Here is a 16,000-nt window from a genome sequence, read left to right as displayed (position 1 = left end):
AGGACCTAAGACAGGTTGCTGGGCCCCATCTTAGACCTTCTGTTGGTCTGGAAGCGGCTCAAGAATGTACACATTTTTTACTGATACAACACTGACATGAAATTTAGTATTTTAACCATCTTAAAGTATACAGTTTAGTGGGTATACAACACGATGCTGTGCTGTCTAGTTTGCCACTGTGTAGCTTTAGACCATTTTTCATCGCCCCCAAAAGAAATGCCCTCACTGTCAGCGACCACTCCCCATCCTCCCTGCCCCCGCCCCCGCCCCAGACAACCACTACTCTGCTCTCTGTGGATTTGCCTCTTCTGTGCGTTCCTGTGAGTGGAGTCACACAGTATGTGACCTTTCGTGTCTGGCCTCTCGCTGAGCAGGTTTGCGGACCCATCTTCGCTGTAGCGTGCATTAGTGCCACCTCCCGAGGGAACAGTGGCACTGACTGCTGGTCTGAGGGGCCTGGAGCCACTGGACGCTTGTCCTCTGGGGCAGCAGGGGAGGGGACTCGGAGCTGGAGCCCAGCTCCAAACCCTGAGTGAACCTTGAAGACCAGCACACACTGGGCCCTCTGGTGAGGGAACAGGCAGACGCAGTACCTGTTCTGTTTGGGCCTTCGTGTACTCGGTTTATGTCCACTGTACTGTCCCTGCTTGGCCATAGACAGCCCTCCACTGTGCTTCCCCATACACCCACAGGCTGTCCCACTGCTGCCCCTGGGCACTCGCCAGCTTCTGAACCTGGGGCACAAGGTCTGCAGACACTACTGGCACGTGCAACTTGCGGACAAATGCCAGGTACAGCCTGGTGTGGAAGGGGCGGGCACTGGGAGGGCTGTCCCCAGGGCTCCTGGGGGGTCTCAGTTTCCAGAGCATCCTGAGGTGACCATCCAGCCTTCTGCTTGTGGTCTGCTCTCCCTCCCTCCCTGCTGCCCCACCTGCATCTCCCACTGCACCTGCTTCCCGCTGCACCTGCTTCCCGCTGCACCTGCTTCCCGCACTGCCTCCTCTCAGACCTTTACCTGGCGGGGTCAGCGAGGAGGGAGCAGGTCCTGCCCGCTGGGAGGTTCTGCGAGGGGGCGTCCATAAGGGACAGGGCCGCCTAGCAAAAGGGGCATAAAATTAATCATGGCAGTGACATCCCATCCCCTTCACCAAATTCTCTGGGTTAACGGCAAGTCACGGCACCCACTAGGATGGCCGCAATGTAGAAAAAAGTGTTGGTGAGGATGCGGAGAAATTGGAACCCTCAAACCTTGCTAGTGGGAGTATAAAACAGTACCGCCGCTGTGGAAAACAGTCTGGCAGTCCCTCAAAAAGTTAAACAGAATCACTGTACGACCCAGCAATTCCACTATACACCCAGAAGAATTGAAAGAGGAGCTCAAGTGCTTGTACGTACCTGTTTTTAGTACCACTATTCAGAATAGCCCAAAGGCAGGAACAACCCAGCATCTTTCAACAGACAATGAACAAACACGCGGTACATCCACACAAAGGAATGTTATTTGACATAAAAGGGAATGAAGTTCTGACACATGCTACAGCACGGATGAACCTTGAAAACGTTACGCTAAGTGAAATGAGCCAGACACAAAAGACCACGGGTTGTCTGATTCCATGTACAGGAACTGTCCAGAGTAGCTGTACCCATTCAGAGTGGAGTCGTGGTCTTCAGGGCTGGGGCTCGTGAGGGGAGTGGGAGTGATGGGTAACGCGTGCAGGGTTTCCTTTGGGGCAGTGGGAAAGCGCAGGAGCTGGATGGGGGTGAAGGTACCAAGTGCTGCTGGACTGCACACTGAGAACTGGCTGGTTCGGGCACGTTCTCAACTGTGGAAGAACAAAATGGTCGAAAGTGTAAATTTTATGTTGTGTGTATCTTGCCATATTTTAAAAAACAAACTCCACACTGGAAAGGAGGCGACTGCACTGCACGGGTGTGAACATCACGGGGTGGATGCACAGGGGCCACCTTAGCATCTGTCCCCACCGGTTATTAACGACACTTCTTTGCCTCTGTGCTTTTTGTCTTTAAGTCTATCGGTCTGATCTTTATCCTTTGTTTTGGTCAATTAAGTCACTATAATCAATGTATTTAACAATATGATTAGTTTTATTGCTACTACCTTCTTATGTTCTAATGTGTCCCCCACCCAATCCCTGTGTTTGAGGAAAGGAGGGAATTACCCTGTGGGTGTAGCGGTCTGGGGTCCCAGCTTTTTTTTTGAGATAGGGTCTCACCGTTGCCCAGGCTGGAGTGTAGTGACATCATCATAGCTCACTGCAAACTCAAACTCCTCGGCTCAAGCCATCCTCCCGCCTCCGCTTCCTGAGTAGCTGGGACTACAGGGCACACCACCATGACCAGCTAATTTTTAAAAAATTTGTGTAGAGATGGAATTCTGCTGTGTTGCCCAGCCTGGTCTTGAACTCCTGGCCTCAAGTGATCCTCCAACCTCTGCCTCCCAAAGCTGGGATTACAGGCATGAGCCACCATACCCAGCCTTGTTAGCTTTTTGATGCTTTTAAGATTTACAAAATTTTTCTACTGAAAGAAAGCTGCAAAAAAAAAAAATTTTTTTAATTGTATCCAGTTTTTTGGTCATGCAGGAGTGAAATTGTAGCCTCTTCCCCCAGGGGGCCCTGAGCAGGCAAAGTCTTAGAGCCACTAACAGGGGCCCAGAGGCCTGAAGGAGGAGGGAGGTAGAGCCAGCAGGGAGCTGTATGTATGACAAAAAGATCACCTCCCAAAAAACAAAGACAGAAGAAATGGGCAAGTAATTGCAATGAATAATTGGTCTAAGAGGTCTTCTACACCCCGTACTACTCTGAGATAAAAAATAAAAACAACGAAAAAAAGGTAATAAAAAACATCCTAACAGTGAAAAATAAAAAGTCTTCTACAGGTTTGCAGAAGAATTCTGTAAGCAACGCCATGGCGGGAAGACAGGCAAAAACACACATGGGCAGTTCACACAGCAGATGGAGACCACAAGCATAGATGGGCCTTCACTAATCATCTTCGAATAGCCGTAAGCCCCCGATGATGAAGAGTAGTCAGGAACTGGGGCTCTGGCCTCCCGCTGATGAAATTACAGTGAAGGCAGTTTCGGCTATTGCCGAAATAGCAACGGGCACACCCTTTACCCCAGAAATTCCATATCCATAAAAATTCCTCAAGCTGGCCGGGCGTGGTGGCTCACGCCTGTAATCCTAGCACTCTGGGAGGCCGAGGCGGGTGGATCGCTCAAGGTCAGGAGTTCGAGACCAGCCTGAGCAACAGCAAGACCTCGTCTCTACTAAAAATAGAAAGGAATTATCTGGACAACTAAATATAGAGAGAGAAAAAAAAATTAGCCGGGCATGGTGGTGCATGCCTGTAGTCCCAGCTACTCGGGAGGCTGAGGCAGGAGGATCGCTTGAGCCCAGGATTTGAGGTTGCTGTGAGCTAGGATGACGCCATGGCACTCTAGCCCGGGCAGCAGAGTGAGACTCTGTCTCAAAAAAAAAAAAAAAAAAAAATTCCTCAAGGAAGTAATTATGTATGTTTGTGTGTACAATTTTAGCTACAAATATTCAGGGCAAGGTGTTCTGCAAGTTATTTGTAAAAACGAAAACCACATAGACCTATGTGAAAAATTACACCTCAATCACTTTCCTTTTCTGGGATTATATAAAGGGGTGGCAGTTGCCTTCTCTGTCCCCGTAGTCCCACACCCATGGAAAACTGCCAACATTCAGTATGTGTTATTTTCAACTTTTCTTGTGACTACATTAATAGAAAGATGGATTTATGCTCTATACGTTGGCCTGCAGTGTGTTCTGTTACATGACTGTCTTGGCATGCTCCATATCTGTGCTCAGAGATTAATTCTCTGTAAAGGATACACGGTGTTCCCTCGTGTGACTCTACGAGAATTTGTTTAACCTGTCTCCTAATGATGAATGTGTTGGTTGTGCAACATATTTTTTATTTTTATTTTTCTGCTCTAATAAACAGTTTTGCAAAGAATATCCCTATACATACATCTTCATATATGTATGCCACTATTTTCTGTAGGATAAATTCCCAGAAATAGGATTGCAGACTTTCAGAGTATGCACTTTTTGGATTTAAAAGATAAAACCAGTGGTGTGTTGTCTCATGTTAAATTTTCAGTAATTTTGAAAACCAGTTGTTAAACACAGCCACTATTAAAAATTAAATCATATTCATTTACAAATAGATCATATTAAAAATAAAAGTAATAAATACCAAAAACTCATTGCTTCCTAATTATGTTACTACATTTCACTATTATCTATGTTCTTATTACCTATGTTTATGTCTCTTGTATCTGGAGAGTGGAAATACAATACAATGGCAGCTACTATGCCTCTCGTCCTAATTTCCTGTTTGGTGAACCACATTGATAGCTTGAAATCAACCATGGTGGCAGTATTTACAACATGGAAATTGTTGAATGCTACAAGTCATCTCCCCTCCCCCTCTTCCAGAGTACCACTTAAACATTTACCAGCTCACACTGTATACAACTGAGTTACCTTCCTAAAAATTTTAATTTGCATGGCTCTGAGTATCATTGCAAATGTCTATTGGCCATTGGGATACTGTGAGTTGCCTGTTTATCCTTTGGCTTATTTTTCTGTCAAGTTGACAAGTAAAATAATTTGGAGGTCCATCTTGTGTCATAGGGATAATAACCTTTTTCTGCTACATGTAGCAAATATTTTCCCATTTCTCTTTTAACATTGCTTATGATCTTTTTTGTCCTCCCTGTATTAGTTCGGGATCTCCAGAGAAACAGAACCAACAGGGTATATGTAGATATAAAGAAAGAGATTTATTTTGAGGGATTAGCTCACACAACTGGGGAGGCCAAGAAGTCTCATTATGTGCTATCTGCAAGCTGGAGGCCCAGGGAAGCGGGTGGTGTAGTAGTTCCAGTCCAAACCTAAAGGCCCAAGAACCAGGGGAGCTCATGGTGTAAGGAAGACCTGAGAACCAGGAGCACTATGTCCAAGGGCAGGAGAAGACGGATGTCCCAGCTCAAACAGAACAAATCCAACCTTCTGCCACCTTTTTGTTCTATCTGGGCTCTCAGTGGATTGGGTGAAGCCCACCCATGTAGGTGAGGGCCATCTTTACTCAGTCTACCAAGTCAAATGCTAATTTCTTCCAGAAGCACCCTCACAGACACACTCAGAAATAATGGGACACCAGCCATCTGGGCAGCCGCCCAATCAAGTTGACACGTAAAATTAACCATCGCAGTCCCTATACTGTTTTTTCTATATATATAGTCCAATCTCTCCACTTTTTCTAAGTGTCACTTTGAGGTGCCATTTCTGAATGTGTCTAGTGGACCTGACAGGCTGCACATTAAATGTCCCAGCTCTGGGGGTGGCCCGTGCCTGCCCCGTGGGCGGTATGTCCGTGCGCCACGCTTGTGCTCTTGGAGCTGACTTCCGCATCGTGACCGTCGGCCGTGTGCCAAGCAGGCACTGAAGGGACGTTGGATACACCGGACCATTCCGGGCCTGGGGTACACAGGCGCAGTAAGAGGAGTAGTTATTTTCTGAAGTTTCTGCAGTGACCGTGATTGATTTTATGAGGAAAAATGTAAAAAAAGAGGAAAAAAAGCTCCAGCTTCTCTCTCTGTAGAGGTGTGGGGTGAAGACAGGGTTCTGGGCCGGTTCCGGGACTGGACCCGCCTCCTCCCACCACAAGGCTTTCGCCGCAGTTCCCAGTTCCCGCCACAGGCGCTGCGCGGTTGTGCAGGGGCCCCTGCGCCGGCAGGGGGCGCCGCTCCCCCATGTTCCCAAAGGCTGTGCCCGCGGTCCCGACCCGCGCGCCATCCGCAACGCCGCCCTCCGCTCCAGGTGGGCGAGGGTTCTTGCGATGGCACCAGGCCCAGCTTCCCCGGACCTGAGGTGAGCCCGAAGGAGGACGAAGGGGACAGCCCTGGGGACGGGCAAGGATGGGGACCGGGGCTGCCACCCGGGGCAGCCTGTGACCCCCACCTACTGCCCGGCTCCTGAGGGGCCGAAGTCGCAGGCCTGTGCCCCAAGGGGCACGGTGTGTCAGGCGGCGTTCGCGACATGGGACTTGGGACCAGATGCTCGAGGTCTGTCGGCGCTGGGGGCGGCCTGCACGCCCTCCGGTCGCCCCCGCGGAGGGGCAGGACAGGGCGCGCCCCAATCCATCATTTGAGGGGCCGGAGGCTCAGGCCTCTCCCCGACCCCCACCCTTCCCTTGGGAGGGCGGCACCTTCCGCCCTCGGTCGCGTCCTGCCCCCAGAGAGAACACGAGCACTAGGCTGCGGCCTTGGGGGGCTTTACTGAAACACTGGGGCCTCAGGGGAGGGGGCGGCTGGGGGGTCCCGCGACCACCCACCCCGGTTTAGCGATATTTGGAGGCCAGTGCCGAGATCACGTGGCTCAGAAACTTGTCCAGCGAAGCCTGCATGGCCGGGCTGAAGTCTCCGGGGAAGTGCCGGGCGAGGGTCACCAGCAGACAGTGGCACAGGAGCTGCGGAGACAGGGGTGGCTCACCCGTCCCCCCACACCCTGCCCCGATGGGACCCCACCCCGCAACAGCGGGTCCAGCCCGGCTGGCCGCTCACCTGGAAGCTGGCCAGGTCCACGCGCAGCTTGCGCGCGTGCAGGTCGCTCAGAGCAGACAGGGCAGTGGGCAGGTCACTGGCCAGGTCCACGCGCAGCTTGCGCGCGTGCAGGTCGCTCAGAGCCGACAGGGCGCCGGGCAGGTCGTCCAGGTGGTCGACGGCGAGGGTCAGCGCATCCGCCACCTTCTGGCCGTGGGCTTTGACCTGGGCGGAGCCAGGGCTCAGGTCCAGGTGGGGGAAGTAGCTCTTGGTGGAGGGGAAGACCAGGAAGGTCCTGGGGAGGAACGGAGGCTGAGGCGCATGCGGGCGCCGGGAGCGGGGCGGCAGGCGAGCCAAGGGAGGGCGCCCAGCCTCGCCCGCACCTCTCCAGGGCCTCGGTCGTGTAGACGCCGACGTTGTTGCCCAGCTTCTTCCAGAGGGCGCGCACCAGCGCCCGGTCGGTCGCAGACAGCGCCATCCCGGCGCGCCCGTTCCGCTGCGCCCGCGTCTGCGCCGTCCGCACCCGCGTCCCCGCCGAGAGGCCCAGGGGTCCCCCCGGGCCGCGAGGGGGCGCCGCGCCGCGCTCCGGCTCCGACCTGGGGCCCTCTGACTCGCCCTGGACCCTGATGCCCTTCATTGTTAAGTGTTTACTGTATGAAAAATAATATTAACATGTATTATCATTATGAGATAACACTGAATTTTGGCATGGATTTGGGCATTGGAAATCAGTTAATTCTGCCTCAGAGTCTATTTTCTTATTTTCTGTATAAAACGAGGATAGCAATTTCTTGGGGTTGCCATGAGAGTTAAAGGGATGGCAAATGTCAGGTGACTGGCTCATACCAAACGTTCCTTTCAGGACAATGAATATTGATCGAATGTATAGGATGTATCCCAATAATAATAGCAGATACCCATGCAGCACTCACTCTGTGCCAGGTACCACTCTATATCTTTCTTTAAAAAAATGTGCTCAAATTCGGATAGTATAAATTACAATTTTAGCCATTTTTAAAAGTGTACAATTCAGACATTAAGTACACGCGCACTGTTGTGTAACCTTTACCACTCTCTAGTTAAGAACTTTTTCATCATTCCAGACAGAAACTAGCTGTAACTCCTCAACCCCCTTCCTCCAGACCCTAGCAACCAATAATTTGCTTTTTTTCTCTGTGCATTTGCTTGTTCTGGGTATTTCATGTCGTGCGGTCACACAGTATGTGGCCTTCTGTGTCTGGCTGCTTTCATCGAGCATGATGTTTTCAAGTTTCAGCCACATCCTACCTGCAGTTCATTCCCTCTCGTGGCGAAATAACGTTCCACTGTGTGTATACACCACATTTTGCTTACCATTCATGCACTGACGTACACGTGCTGTGTTTTGACCTTTATCTCAGGCCTCCATTTTTCCCAACAAAAGAATGAAGATGGCCTCTTACTGACAGTTCGTATGTGCCACAAGCTGTGCTAAGGGCATCACAAACGGACGCAGAGGGCCTGCCATTAAATATTTTCCAAGGAGGATTCTTGGGCCCAGGGAAGAAAGGACATTGCTCTCAGTGGAGGGCTGGGGCTGTATGGCCGCCAGGCCTGGGCACCCTGAGCCTTCCCTCCGATGCCCCAGGCACTGGGGGCCTGACTGACAGAGAGGAAGCACATTGAGGGGGGCAGGCCTCCCTGGCCTCGGATGCCTCTCCACTGCCCTACTTGGGCAGGGCCAACAGCCTCAGGCCAGCTGAGAGGGTGCTGGGCTGGGTCCCGAGACTGGGCCTCTTGACCTTGATTGCCCCAGGACATCAGCGTCTGAGAGTGAGCATCGTCCTGGGGTGGCACTAGGGTAAAAGGGGCACCTTCAGAGAATTGTCTCACATCTGCAATTGCATCACCCACTCCCAATTTCTTCTAGACTCTGCAAGTATTTGGGAGGCTTTAGGGAGTCTAGCAGGGGAGAGGGGTGATTCAGCCCAGCTGGAAAGGAGTGGGACCTCCTTGGCCTCCCCACATCTGGCAGGAGCCCTAGGAGAGCTGGTGGTCCCAGACTGGAGGCCAGCCAATTCTTAGTGCAAGTGTGTGTGTGTGCCCTGAAACGTAAAGGGGGGGGGAACGAATTCATGACTTCAGCAAATGTCCATTGAATCTGCAAGTCCCGGACTAAAGCGCAGGAAGGGGAAAATAAACGCAGAAAAGCACTCCAGGGTCACCCGGTTTTCCACTGTATCCTCAGCAGTGACCTCTGGACAGCTCAACTCCCCTCTCTTCCCACCCTTCCTGTCCCCTGCTTTTTCCTGTCCTCACCTGCTGCAGAGATCCTTAGAGTTCCTGCCCCAGATACTGCCCACCCCCAACCCTGGCACCTTCCTGACAGAGAGGACTCAGGCACACAGGCTGCCACCCACTCAGACTTTATTCAAAGACCAGGGGGTGCGGTGCGGAGAGGGAAGAAGGGCGAGGCCCAGAGGCCCAGGGGCAGGGGGCACAGGTCACCGAGGCTCCAGTTAACGGTATTTGGAGGTCAGCACGGTGCTCACCGCAGCAAAGAACTTGTCCAGGGAGGCGTGGACCGCAGGGGTGAATTCCGCCGAGTGGTGGCTGGCCAGGGTCACCAGCAGGCAGTGGCTCAGGAGCTGCGGAGAGGGAGTGTCAGGGCGCGTGGGGGCCACAGCCTGCAGCCTGTGCTCCCCCTTGGAAAACTCGCCCGCACCCTGCCCCTGAGGAAGGCTTGCTGCCCTCCATCCCCAGGTGTCTCCTCCCCAGCCGGCTGGCTGCTCACCTTGAAGTTGACCGGGTCCACACGCAGCTTGTGTGCGTGCAGGTCGCTCAGAGCAGACAGGGCAGTGGGCATGTCATCGAGGTGGTTCACGGCGTTGCCCAGTGCGTCGGCCACCTTCTTGCCGTGGGTCTTGATCTGGGCGGAGCCGTGGCTCATGTCGAAGTGGGGGAAGTAGGTCTTGGTGGTGGGGAAGGACAGGAACATCCTGCCGGGTGAAGCAAAGCGTGAGGGGTGGGGCTAGGTCCAGGGCAAGGGCAGTGAGGGGTCGCCGGTGGGCCCCGGGCGGGTGTTGGGCTCCAGGTCGGAGCAGGGAGAGAAGGGTCCTCACCTCTCCAGGGCCTCCGCGCCACGCTCGCCAGCATGGCTGCCAATCGCTTTCCAGGCGGTCTTGATGTTGCTCTTGTCGGCAGCAGACAGCACCATGGTTGGTTCCCTCTGAGTCTGGGTCAGGACCAGAAATGCGCCCGGCGGGCAGCGCGCCGCGCCTTTATGCCCCGGGCACGCGGGGCGCACCCAGCCGGGCTGTGCCCATTGGCTGGCGCGCAGCGGGCGCCGGGGACCGCAGGGACGTGAGGGGCGGGGTCACCTCTCGGAAGCGCGTCCTCGCCCACCGCGGAGGGCCGGGCCTGGGGGGGCGGGCACGTCGGCTCCCCGTCTCGCATCTGGGCCTTCGGGTGCTGAGCGTCCCCGTCCCACCCGCCGCGGGCCTGAGCTCGGCACGCGCTGGCCGTGTGTTAACTGGGGCGGAATCGAGGGAGGAGTGGGCAAGTGCGCGGGAAGGAAGGAAGGCTGCGCCCCGTCGGGGCGGAGAGAGACGCGCGCACAGGGACGCTGCTGCCCGCGCGTGCTCAAGAATTCCTGCCGGCGTCCCTCCTGCTCTCCTTCGGCCTCGGGTCCTCCAGCCCCCTTTCTTTCCACGAATAGTCATCGAGTGTGATTGAGTGACGGTCACAGGGAAGGAACAGATATCTATTCAGGCGCAAAATTCACGGGCCGAGGGTGGGTGGCTCCAGATTCAAGCTCCTTTCCCCGGGGTGGTGTTTGCTGCAGCCCCAGGTCATGAACTCACAGGGGTGCCCCCGCAATTCGAGGCCTCTGTGTGATTGTGTGAGTGCCTGTCTCTTTCCCCCCTGGCCCAGTGGTCTTGGTTCAGGACTTGCAGGGAAATGGTGGTTAAGTTGATAAACAACAGGCTGAACAAGGCCTGAGCATTCAACCTGAGGGACACAGGCAGTCCTCAAATCACAGGAGCACACAGACCATCGTGAAGCTTGCTAGAGGCCTTGGTGAGGTTGAGGGGACCTGGGTTAGTCTGAGGATCAGGGTGGGCTTCCTGGAGGAGGTGAGACAAGGATAAGTATTAGGCGGAGTAGGGGGAGGCTTGGCTTCAGAGTCGGGGAAGGATGGGGAGAGAAGGGCCCTGTGGCTGGAGAATGGAGGTGGGGAGATTGGGGGTGATGAGGCTGGCCAGAGCCTGCAGGGTGAGTAAGGGAGTGCCTTGTGGTGCAGCCGTGAGAAGGGGCAGGTGTCCGCTAGTACAGTCCCTGCTAGTGAAGAGGGTGGTTCCTAGGACTAGTGGGGGGCGGAGGGTACGGAGGAGGAAAGGGGGTGAGAAGTATTGGTACGTCCTCCCACGTGTGCAAGGGTGGGCTTGCTCTGGGGTCCGGGCTGGGCTGGAAGTGCTGTTCCCAGGGCAGCTGCGGAGCCAGGTGGGGTGTGCAACATCCCACTGCAAAGCCCAGGACTACAACACCTGGACAGCGACCTTTCCAGAAGTTGCTCACAGCACTCCTAGCAGAAGCACTGGGAGATCCCAGAGGCCTTGGGGAGGGGGACCAGAGAAAGGGGATAGTGAGCTGGGGGGGCACAGGGATGGGCGCTCAGTGGGCTATTAATGTACCGTATGAAGTGCAGGAGCAAGAGGGCAAGGTACTCTGCTAATGAGCTTCCCCAAGTGCAGGTGGTCTGCTATGCACAGCTCGTCCCCCTCTCTCCTTCCCCGACTCCCCGGCTGCTTTCCCGGGTTACTGTGACAGAGGAAGTGTAGTGGGGCCAGGACACTCACCCCAACCCATATCTTCTGGCAGGAGGACTGGTGGGAATCAGGGAAATCAGGCACCTGCCTTTGCATCAGGAAGAGCCTATATTTGTTGATTTTGCTTTGCTTTGTTTTCATCTAGAGTGTGTTTAACTGAGCTCAGTCAGGGAGATTTCAAAGGAGGATGTCCCTCTTAGGACTCCCTACGTCTTTCCCCTAAAAGGAACTCTGGATGTCCTTCTCTCCTCCCCAGGTCCTGAGCCACTGCCTGCTGGTCTGGCACCTCCCAGACAGGAGATGGTTGGCACCGTCTCTGGAGCAGAACCCTCAGTTCTCCTCCCTCCTTTTTCAGTGCTCTCCCCTCCCCCATGCAGCTACAGAGAGGTCCTTGGTCTGAGATAAGGAGAAACACCCCCAACCCTGGCACCTTCCTGACAGAGAGGACTCAGGCACACAGGCTGCCACCCACTCAGACTTTATTCAAAGACCAGGGGGTGCAGTGAGGTGCAAAGAGGGAAGAAGGGCCTGGCCCAGAGGCCCAGAGGCCCAGGGGCAGGGGACACAGGTCACCGAGGCTCCAGTTAACGGTATTTGGAGGTCAGCACGGTGCTCACCGCAGCAAAGAACTTGTCCAGGGAGGTGTGGACCACAGGGGTGAATTCCGCCGAGTGGTGGCTGGCCAGGGTCACCAGCAGGCAGTGGCTCAGGAGCTGCGGAGAGGGAGTGTCAGGGCGCGTGGGGGCCACAGCCTGCAGCCTGTGCTCCCCCTTGGAAAACTCGCCCGCGCTCTGCCCCTGAGGAAGGCTTGCTGCCCTCCATCCCCAGGTGTCTCCTCCCCAGCCGGCTGGCTGCTCACCTTGAAGTTGACCGGGTCCACACGCAGCTTGTGTGCGTGCAGGTCGCTCAGAGCAGACAGGGCAGTGGGCATGTCATCGAGGTGGTTCACGGCGTTGCTCAGTGCGTCGGCCACCTTCTTGCCGTGGGTCTTGATCTGGGCGGAGCCGTGGCTCATGTCGAAGTGGGGGAAGTAGGTCTTGGTGGTGGGGAAGGACAGGAACATCCTGCCGGGTGAAGCAAAGCGTGAGGGGTGGGGCTAGGTCCAGGGCAAGGGCAGTGAGGGGTCGCCGGTGGGCCCCGGGCGGGTGTTGGGCTCCAGGTCGGAGCAGGGAGAGAAGGGTCCTCACCTCTCCAGGGCCTCCGCGCCACGCTCGCCAGCATGGCCGCCAGTCGCTTTCCAGGCGGCCTTGATGTTGTTGATGTTGTTCTTGTGGGCAGCAGACAGCACCTTGGTTGGTTTCTTTTGAGTTTGGGTCAGGAGCAGAAATGTGCCCAGCAGGCAGAGCTCCAAGCCTTTATGCCCAAGGCGGGGGCTCAATGCCCCTGCTGGGCTATGCTTATTGGCTCAGTTGGTGCTATAGAGGGGCCCAGCCCAGGAAAGTGTGGAGCAGAGGGAGTAGGGTTGGGCGGGTTGGCCAAGGCCGCTCTGTGTCTCTTGGTCCTGCCCCTGCAGAGACCCTGTTGTGTTTCCCATGCGTCTCCACCCAAAATGCCCCCACATGTGACCCAAACCCAGGGCAGCTTGGGGGTGCCTATTTGTTGGGCTGAGGAGAGAAGCGCAGTCCTTTCCAAATTGAAACACAAGCCACTTTTGCACCAAACTTCGCATAGCTATTATTATTAATAATTATCCGTGTAAACAGTGGAGGTGAAGGAGGTAACATGGGGTCAAGTTCTCCAAGCTCTCCTCTCCCCACTGGTGGACTGGTGCTCCCAGGCAGCGCAGGGTAACAGGTTGCTGGCACCAATTGCGGGGGCAGTTCAGCCAAACTGTCTCCAGGGCCCAGCTTCCAGCACCCGTGTTCAGACCTGGGCACTGACTGCCTGGCAGGCCGGTGCTCCCACACAGACCTTCAATTGTCCAGCGAGGAACTGTCCTCATTCAGAGTTTGTAAGTTCCCGGTCCTCATCACTCCTCAGCCTTGTCTGCAAAGCTGGGTGGAGTCCTACGATTCTTGCTCCTGTCCTGCCTGGGGAGAGAGGAGGGCGACCTGGGGGAGTTGGGCCTTGGCCAGGGGACCTGCATACTGAGATGCAGCAGCTGGGCTGCGCAGGCGGGTGGGGTGGCTATGAGCCTGCCAGGCACTCACCCTTCACTACAATCTCAAAGATCTAGTGAGTCTGGTATTGTTTTTTCATCTGTTGGGTGAGGCTCAGAGAGCTCAGGGACATGCCCAGGGTCATACAGCTTGTCGGTGTGAATCAGCTGGAGCTGTGCTGTCTGCCAAATTGTGGCTACTGAGGACTTCCTCCCCGCTCTCCCCCAACATGTCATGCGGTTTGGAGGAAGCAGTTGACTTGGCTAGCACAGGTTTGCTGCAGAGTGAGCATGTCCCAGGGGAGGAAGTAGAAAGGAACAGGGTGAGGATAGGAGGAGCCCAGGCCCCAGTTCCGCTTGGTGTGAGGTCACATACTTGGCCCTGGGGCCTCAGCGCCCTCCTCTCTGTAAAAGGGGTGAGGGTTCCCATCACCAGGTGCCAGCGTGCAGTGGGGACGCGGGAACAGTGAGTGAAGGAGTGAACGCAGATGTGCTTTTCCAGCCTTGCATGGGCAGGTGCCGGATTTGAGTTGAAGAGGAAGGCACTCTCCCTCCTCAATCTGAGCGCTTCTCTGCCCTGTGGCACTCCCCTGCCACAGCGGAGCACACCTTTGCTGCAGGCATCAAAGAGTTCTAGGAGGCTCCCTGCAGAGGGGAATCAAACTTCTCTACAGAGTAACAGTGAGGCCACCTTGCCCGCTCCCCAGAGACCACACACACACACACACACACACACACACACTCAGGATCCAGATGTTTGAAGCCTCTGTTTATTGACAGGCACAGACCAAGGTCTGCAGGTACAGGTCTCAGAGGTACTTTTCGGTCAGCACCACAGCCACGCCATTTAGGAACTTGTCCCATTCGGCGTGCATCTCCACTGTGAACTCTCCTCCGGGTGGGAGGCCAGCACCACCTGGAAACACTGGATTAGCAGCTGCCGAAGACGGGGCCAGTGAGAAGGCGTCTGCCCCCCACCAACTCCTCCCTGAACCTCACCCCACCCCGACTCTGGGCTGCTGCTGCTGGGGCGCGCTGGACCCTTACCCTGGCCCGAAAGGGCCCGAACCTCAAAGTTGGCCGGGTCCACACGCAGCGCAGCGTGTGCGCTGTAAGTTAGCCAGCGGGCTCAGAGCAGCGCGCAAATTGTCCGTGTGCTGCACGGCCGCACCCACCGCCGCGAGCGTGCGCGGCTCGTGGCTAACCAGCTGCAGCTCGTGCAGACAGGCGCCCAGGTGCGGGAAGGAGGCCTTGGTCCTGGGGTGCACTGTGAAGAGCTTTCAGGTCGCGAGCGGCCAGGGCGGCTACGTGCGGTTTCACTAACGCCGGCACCAGCCAGAGCCCTGGGGACGCCCGCCTGGCTTGTGTAGGTCCTGGCGGTCTACGAGCCAGCACCCCTGTCTCACCTCCCTGAGGTCCCGGAGCGCGCCCCCACACACCTGAGCCACAGCTCCGCCCGGAACCGCGCCTCTTGGCGCGCGGTCAGGGCCCAAACCTGCGCGACTTGGGCTCTCTCCTGGGCGCCTAGCATGCCGCCGGCCTGACGCGCTCGGGGGTGCTGCGCCCGCCACCCTGGCCCCCGTATAGGGCCCTCCCCGGGTGCCCCTCTCGCCCGTATGGGCCCGAGCGCGGCGGGAACTCGGGGACTCTCAGCTCCTGCGGAGAAACGTACCCAGCGCGGTCCCCGCCGACCTGGAGGCCACGACCTCGCGGATCCCTGCGTTTCTGGCACCGCTGTGCGTGGGCGCCTTCGCTGCAGCCTGTAGCGGGGGTCTGTAATTACTCCCCTCAGATAAAGTTCTGCCAGGAGGGAGCTCATGGAGGGAACCAGGGAAAACACAGGGCAGGAAGCCCCCTGTTCCCTTAGGGGTTGGGAGGGGAACAGCCTCAGGGACCTCCGCAGCTGCCAGAGTCGCGGGAGTTAGGACCACAGTCTGAGTAACGTCCCTTGATTCCCGACACGCTCCCTATACGCTGATTGAAGTGACAATCTTCGGGCGGTTTGGGAAGCTGCAGAGAGGTGCAAACGCGCTTCTGACCCAAGGACCCGTGGAGACCCTGTGGCCCGGCGCAGGGCTGCGCTGCTCCCTCCGGGCTGCAACTCTGGGGTCCTCAAGGGGAAGCACCTCCCCAAAGAGCCCTCGAAGCGTCCTCCAGGCCAGGGATGGCTCCAGGGTCAAACGCGTTCCTGCAAACCTCCCAGCCCATTCCTCGGCTCCCCACCCCGACACTGAGAACGCAGAACCCAGACAGCTTCCTCCTCTTCCTTTATTGGGGAGTCCGTGGAGGAACAGGGGGAAGAATGAGGGGCAGAGGAGGGGTCGCTGCCTGTTCTGGGGGTCTGGGCAGCGGCGCTCAGCGGTACTTCTCGGTCAGGACAGAGGACACGACGGACATGAACTTGTCCCAGGCGGCGTGGGCCTCGGCCGAGAAGTCGGCGGGGAAGCGCGCGGCCACGGTGACCAGCAGGCAGTGGGACAACAGCTGCGGGGCGCG

At 56.3% G+C, this 16,000-nt stretch overlaps 4 protein-coding genes across 4 annotated transcripts in view; all 4 read right to left on the bottom strand.

Moving 5' to 3' along the window:
- Positions 1–6,369: 6,369 nt before the first annotated feature.
- Positions 6,370–7,076, bottom strand: HBQ1 (hemoglobin, theta 1). The gene is made up of 3 exons (XM_012659592.1): positions 6,982–7,076; positions 6,701–6,893; positions 6,370–6,543 (listed from the first exon to the last, which is right to left on the bottom strand). Exons 1-3 carry the CDS (start codon positions 7,074–7,076, stop codon positions 6,397–6,399), a joined length of 435 nt encoding a protein of 144 aa, XP_012515046.1. The 3' UTR covers positions 6,370–6,396.
- A 1,911-nt stretch (positions 7,077–8,987) lies between these two features.
- Positions 8,988–9,832, bottom strand: HBA1 (hemoglobin, alpha 1). Its single transcript, XM_012659590.1, has 3 exons — positions 9,700–9,832; positions 9,372–9,576; positions 8,988–9,225 (listed from the first exon to the last, which is right to left on the bottom strand). Exons 1-3 carry the CDS (start codon positions 9,792–9,794, stop codon positions 9,097–9,099), a joined length of 429 nt encoding a protein of 142 aa, XP_012515044.1. The 5' UTR covers positions 9,795–9,832; the 3' UTR covers positions 8,988–9,096.
- Positions 9,833–11,950: 2,118 nt separating this feature from the next.
- Positions 11,951–16,000, bottom strand: part of LOC105822589 (hemoglobin subunit alpha-1-like) — a 5,924-nt gene continuing 1,874 nt past the window's right edge. The window contains exons 2-3 of the mRNA XM_012659591.1: positions 12,266–12,470; positions 11,951–12,119 (exon numbers count right to left, since the gene is read on the bottom strand). Of these exons, the coding sequence (XP_012515045.1) occupies positions 11,991–12,119; positions 12,266–12,470 (334 nt within the window). The 3' untranslated portion in view covers positions 11,951–11,990. The remainder of the gene's footprint in view (positions 12,120–12,265; positions 12,471–16,000) is intronic.
- Positions 12,590–15,035, bottom strand: HBM (hemoglobin, mu). The gene is given in 7 exon segments (XM_012659565.1): positions 12,590–12,759; positions 13,881–13,909; positions 14,324–14,396; positions 14,399–14,441; positions 14,574–14,615; positions 14,617–14,781; positions 14,940–15,035. Coding segments are annotated over 7 exon segments (618 nt in total).

This window comes from Propithecus coquereli, unplaced genomic scaffold, assembly GCF_000956105.1.
Source record: "Propithecus coquereli isolate 6110/MARCELLA unplaced genomic scaffold, Pcoq_1.0 Scaffold621, whole genome shotgun sequence".
Taxonomy (NCBI): domain Eukaryota; kingdom Metazoa; phylum Chordata; class Mammalia; order Primates; family Indriidae; genus Propithecus; species Propithecus coquereli.
Note: the sequence above shows the minus strand (reverse complement) of the source record. Positions and strands in the feature narration are given on the sequence as shown.

Bases quoted from the DNA above. Each gene is read 5' to 3' on its own strand.
- HBQ1 (XM_012659592.1), bottom strand. From the start codon at position 7,076: ATGGCGCTGTCTGCGACCGACCGGGCGCTGGTGCGCGCCCTCTGGAAG. The intron at 6,894-6,981 runs GTGCGGGCGAGG...GTTCCTCCCCAG, and splicing joins ACGACCGAGGCCCTGGAGAG to GACCTTCCTGGTCTTCCCCT. The intron at 6,544-6,700 runs GCCAGTGACCTG...GGGACGGGTGAG, and splicing joins GCAAGCTGCGCGTGGACCTG to CCACCCCTGTCTCCGCAGCT.
- HBA1 (XM_012659590.1), bottom strand. From the start codon at position 9,794: ATGGTGCTGTCTGCTGCCGACAAGAGCAACATCAAGACCGCCTGGAAA. The intron at 9,577-9,699 runs GTGAGGACCCTT...TTCACCCGGCAG, and splicing joins GGCGCGGAGGCCCTGGAGAG to GATGTTCCTGTCCTTCCCCA. The intron at 9,226-9,371 runs GTGAGCAGCCAG...CCCTCTCCGCAG, and splicing joins TGGACCCGGTCAACTTCAAG to CTCCTGAGCCACTGCCTGCT.